The 6,000-nt window shown below is 42.2% G+C and overlaps 1 protein-coding gene across 1 annotated transcript in view; it reads left to right on the top strand.

The window, feature by feature from the left end:
• The first annotated feature begins 1,585 nt into the window (after positions 1–1,585).
• The window catches only part of gpm6bb (glycoprotein M6Bb), a 33,141-nt gene continuing 28,726 nt past the window's right edge, over positions 1,586–6,000 (top strand). The window contains exon 1 of the mRNA XM_083922343.1: positions 1,586–1,711. Coding sequence (XP_083778469.1) covers positions 1,708–1,711 — 4 coding nt within the window. The 5' untranslated portion in view covers positions 1,586–1,707. The remainder of the gene's footprint in view (positions 1,712–6,000) is intronic.

Genomic DNA, 6,000 nt, shown 5'->3' with positions numbered 1-6,000 from the left:
GAACTGTGTCACCAGTCGGACAGTTTTTGGCTAAATTCTATCAAACTTTCTGTTGAACCTAAAAAATATAAATGATGGTGTAATGTTTTGAGTTAATGTAATGGTGTAAAACTAAAGTCTAACTCCTTATCTTTGTAACCAAATATTGTTTTAACGGCCTAATTTATCTTTGTGTTTACACGAGTTGTTAACAGCTACCACGGTAACAACGGTGAATTAGCCGCGTGCTCCTCTCGTCCCTAGTCGGACACCCCGATCTCCTCGCCGTAAACGCTGGGAGCTGCTGGTCGTCCAAATTAACATCAATGTTGTCAAAACATCCAGAACCATACTTAAGTCCTTCACAATAAAATTACTTGCTTTAACAGCTCCAAAATATACCGTAAAGTCTTCTTCATTTCCATTTTAATGTAAACCACCACCTGAGCCGCTCAGGCTGAGCGTCGCCCAAACGTTCTTACTCCTTTCTCTCATCAGGGTCACTTTCATATACTAATTTGACATGTAAATGCCCATGTACAAATATGAAACTTCTCGTAAATTAGAAGTATGTAAATTAATTCTACTTGCACTTCGGTGGCGATCACCCAGTAAAAGCAACACTGAAAGACCGGAAACTGTGCCAGTGAACGGCGTCCGACTGGTGATACTTTCCCTATAAATGATTTAATGGTGCAGCTCTTCTAGACCTGCTAAATGTTGACGGACCAAAGAGTCATTTCGTTGGGGTTGTGACACACAATCCACTAATTATTACGTCTCTTTTGGCATGTAAGTCAATGGGAAAAAGAATTTTTGGCCCCCATTACGGGACCGTCACGGAAGTTGTAATTCCACCGTTTGGCCACTATATCAAATGGCTTCCTGGGGGTCCGATGTGAGCTGGCTAACGTTACAGTAGGACGTCATTGATGATTACATCTCACACTTTTACTGGCTCGAGCCTCTCATCCATGAGTTCCATCATATCCGAGAGAAGACAGACATCTCTACGGCTGATATCTCCAACGTCGAACAACTCACATCACAACAATCCAGTTTGATAAATTAGAAATTAAGAGGAAAAATATGGATATTCAATTATGGGATCAACTATCCCTTTAACTCTTTGACAGGAGCGTAATGGCAATACATGAGAGGCACAAACCAGTGTTAGAATAAATCCTGAATCAGTAGTTTATATGGCCTGCTTACACCTCATCTGTCTGTTTGAGTCTGACACAGCTGACATGATAACACTACATTCTCAAGATTGGCTTGCTATGTTTGCGGAGAACAATATAGTACGTGATCTTGATTGAAATAGTTCATTTGATCGACCTCCTGATAATGTTTATGACAATCTGAGTCTTGCTTTTAATCTTTTGCGCACAGGACTGCAGGAATGCTTCAAGATAAAAGTGGCTGCTGTTGATGAGTTGAAAGGCCGATGAACCTTCCTGATGAGGGCTGAGGTGTGTGTGTGTGTTTGTGTGTGTGTGTGTGTGTGTGGGGGGGGGGGGGGGGGGGGGGGGGGGGGCGCTCCTCCCATCAGTCATCCCCTCTGCGGTGACGTCACGCAGGCTGTGTCCAAAGGGACGCAGAGTTGAACGTTTTGAGCAGCCAGGCGGTCACAGTGTGCATCCCGGGACGCAACAGCATCAGTGTAGCTGGGGCTCAACTTTCAGCTGTTCGCTTCACTTCGGACTCTTTGGGAAACTTACAACAATGGGTAAGTTTCTACCAAACAAACGCTCCCAGCATCCAGCAGCTCAACGGCTGATGTACATTTCGCTTTCTTTCGTGATGACAGCAAAACATGCTTCATACTTTTGTTACAGTCGCTCCAACTTTCGGGACGCGCGGATTTGTTTTTTTTTTTGTTTTTAATGTAAACTCAACTTCTACTACTACTACTAGTGCTGCAGAGGAAGGCTGTTTACCTGACCCGGTTACATGAGAATCGGCATTAGGGCAGCCTGCTGAAGCAACTTGAGGAAAGCGATTAGAGAGATTAAGTCCATCAGGATTCCTGCAGTCAACTCTGTGCGAGTCTGCGGAGGTGTTAAATCCAGATCAACTTGCCTCTACTGTCCCTCTTATTTCTGCTTTTAATATGGCCTCAGACAGTGCTGAACTATGGGCATGATGTATTTTAATCAAACTTCCCTTTTGTGGATCATCATTGGTCAGCAGTTATTGTTGCAGTGTTTGATAATGATTGTTATTGAAGGGAATTTCGTTATCCAAACTGCACACAATATGTTTTGCTGGTAAAAGATGACTAAAAGTTACTGGGAAAAAACATCAACAACAACAACAAACAAGCAAGATATTGTATTAGTCAGATACTCCATGGCTGAAGCTTGCATACTTTGTGTTATGCCAGAACTTGTTAATGTTTTCTGAAGGGCTGAGCTTCTGAGACATCTTTGAAATCAGTCCCAAGTGTTCGCCATCTGTGCTCCCAACCTGGGGGGGATGCATGAGAGGAGTGTGTTGGCTCATGCCATGGATGTTTAGTAACTTTTTGCTAGCTTTGAGGCTTTGAAAAGGGATAAACTATGGACTAGATGGGATAGTTGTCATGATAAACACGACCAACTGTTGTCATCTTGCACTGGGGTTGAATGTTTTACAGTAAAAAATGACACAGAATGAATTGAATAATTGTAATCCTCCCATTTTGTGTCGGTTTTTGCACGCTGTTTGTTGCCTTGTGTTATCTGCTGCGGCGCAGCTGAGGCCAGGGAAGAACACTGTGTGCGAATGTGTATCAATGCTCATTAATTCACTCTGAAGCTCTCACAGAGGCGTCTTTGTGCTTCTAATTTGGAGCTGCTCCTTTGTGCGACTTCAGTGGCTCTTAATGTAGAGAGAGAAGTTCACAGAATTGCAAAATTCAGAGCGGATACCCTGTGAACTAATTCCCCATAGACCCTCTTTCACTGTCTCATAGAGGATATTACTCTGCATGGCAATCAACCTTTGTGCATTGTCCACTTATTCTCCTTGTCCTTTTCAGGAGAAGCAGTAGGCCTATAGCCATGATTTTATGGGCATGAGAAGATTCATTTGGAGACGTTTAAAGGTTCCCTTTGGTTGTGTCGGAGAAACTGATATCTACTGCTGCGCTGTGATTTGCTGTTTCGTGTGAAAGAGCTTTGAAAACAGAACATTGGTGCACGAAACCGTTCATCCCAAAATAAACAGGATGTCTTGAAGGCGATTGTATGTGGAGCTGTGGAGTGAAAATGTCTTTATGTAACTTGTGTCTGATTTGATTTTACAGTGACCTCCACCTCGCAGACGGGCCACATGTTTTTAAGAGAGATTCTTCTCTGTCCTTGCCATGAACGATTTAACAGTGCATTTGGCCCTTGTGAGGGATGTGGGAGGATAACTTGGCTTCAGTCCGCTGTGCTCAATTCAGAGGGAGACACCAAGTCCACAAATATCTTATTTGGTTTCTTGGTGTTTGTCCTGTGACAATTACTCCCCCAACAGTGTTTGGTTGCCAAGTGTTACTTGATAACTAAACACAGAGGGGAAAACTGTGTTTTCAGCTCTACTAGATCATTAAATCAAACATCTGAAGAGAAAGCCTGAAGCCTTTCTTGCATGTGATGATCATACTCATTTGACCAAGAAAAGCATGACATAGCGTTGCAAACTGAGGTATAGAGGAAAAATCTGGCAAAAATAAGCAAATATTCCATACTTTACTTTGGAAAACAGTTTGGAATCTGCCATTTAGTGTGAAAGACTAACCATATTTCCAATTTATGTCTTTTACACATTAAGTTTGAGATGTGCTTAACATTTTAAGATGTCTCATGACAGGAGATTTAACTAATCACATACAGTAAATTATGGGCTATGAACACTGAGTCTGTTCTTCTTGGAGCCAGATCCTGATTGCAAAAAAAAAAGAAAGATTGTTTTTCCTTATGGAAACTCATGAACCCTCTTGTCTGAGTGTTTTGTATTCAGCGTGGTCTTGTGGAAAAGGTAATCAAGACTGGATAAAAACCAGATCCAAATGCTACATCATTGAGCATTTTTAGAAAAAGCTGACAGTTTTGAATGTGTCTTTAATTAAACGTATTGCTGCAGTTCAATTGCTCAGCTGTTACTGACACATGGTTTGCTGATGTACAAGTTGAGGCTAAACCTGGTGTCATATGATAGGATTCTTTTGATTATAGTGAAGGCATTCTTTGATTGATTCTGTTCTTCAGTGGTTGGACAGTGTCCTTAAAAGGATAGATTTTTTAAAGTAGGGTTTTATGAGGCACTTATCTCTAGTCAGTGTATTATTACCTACAGTAGATGGGGTCAGCACGCTCCCATTTAGGAAAGTACTGCTGTGGATGGAGGGTAGCAGATAAACATATTTTGGTCACCTAAAAAGACAATCTCAGTTTAAGAGTACACTATATTTCGAAAAGTTTCTCAACTCTATCTTGGTGTCAGATAGTCCTATTTAAGTTTATGTCGGGTGAACAGAAGCCATTATCTGTGCTCTTGTCAAAGACACCAGACTCTGACAAAAACACGATATTGCCTCGCAGAACATGGGAGTTGCTAGCCTACGTTAGTTTCTGTCTATGGAGTCTGGTGGCTTTGATGAGAGCATTTAGCTGCTGCCCTCATCCACAGCAGTGGGTGCTTAGCTTCCTCCTGCCTTATTCTCCAAACTGGGGTCTTGCCCACTGCCAACTACTGTAGGTAATAAACTGACTATGGATAAGTACCGCATACAACCACACTTGAAATAATCAGAACCATCCCTTTAATAAGTTTTCCTGCATCGGCTGTCTAATGCACTTAATGTGTAGCCTATTCCTCCTCCTTCTGAACTAGGATGTCTGGAAAGTGTCCGATTATTTAGCTCGTACATCAGCAGTGATCACTGTCACAGACACATGTGCTGTGACCCTGCATCCTGAGTCTAAGGAAAGGAAGCACCCATGACCGCTAACGCTATGCCAGCGGAGATGTTTTTGCGCTCTCGGTATCAACAACTTGTCAACTGATGGCGGAGCAATAACAGAAAGTCAGATAATATCCCCCTGTTTTTAGTTGACTCAGATGATATGGTCCTCTGAGGCATATCATAGGTCGGGCACATGCTTCTGTGTCCAAAGAGAAAAAACACAGGGCTGAATGATTCACTGTAGAGATGGTCAAAGGGTGCCGGGAGCGAAATTGAATGTTCGTGTTTTGTGTTTGTTTGTTTGTTTGAATCAAAGCATTCTTATGTTAACTCCGAAAAGATGCCTCTCCTTGAATTTCCTAATTTCAGTCCGAATAAATTTTGTGATCGCAAAGTTTCACAACTGATCCCAACATTTCTATGTCACCATCAAAAATTCCTAAATTGCTTCTCGGCTTTGGTTTGCAATCATTAAACACATTGAATGTCCCCCATAATGAGGTAGTTGCTTTTGTCATAGTTACATGAATTCTGGGCTTCTTTCCATTTGGCATAGGATATGGCCGGGCATCATTGGTAATTATACAGCAGATGAAGCCCATACAGTACTTTTTGCAACTTTGCAGCTTTAAAAAGGAGACCCCTTTTTAGTTCAATCAAGAAGTGATTCATCTCCTGCTTCCCTTCCTGCTCCACTTTGTTTCCTCTGAAATCTCCCTTCTCTCTCTCGCTCTCTCTCTTGGGGTGTCCTTTCCTCTCTCATCTTCACTGCTTTCCTCTGCATTCATATTTTTTTGTTTCTCTCCAGCCTTGCAGGTCTGCCAGAGCAGTCATGTTAATTTGTTGAGCTTAATAACTCCTCTGACAACAAATAGGGCCATTGAGTATTGTGACATGAACTGATCGGAATAGAAGTTCCTGAGTGGGGATGCTTGTTGAAGCATGGGCCTTGGCTGTCACTTTAACTAAAAGCCTATTCACAGTTGAACAGAAGGGATGCAAGTTTGTGCGTGTGTGTGTGCGTGTGTGTGAGTGTGTGCGCAAATTTGTCCTTGTTAGAGAGATGTCACAGTCAAACTGCC

This window comes from Echiichthys vipera (genome assembly GCF_963691815.1).
Source record: "Echiichthys vipera genome assembly, chromosome: 10".
Classification (NCBI taxonomy): Eukaryota; Metazoa; Chordata; class Actinopteri; order Perciformes; family Trachinidae; genus Echiichthys; species Echiichthys vipera.
This window is presented reverse-complemented; position numbering and strand designations above follow the sequence as displayed.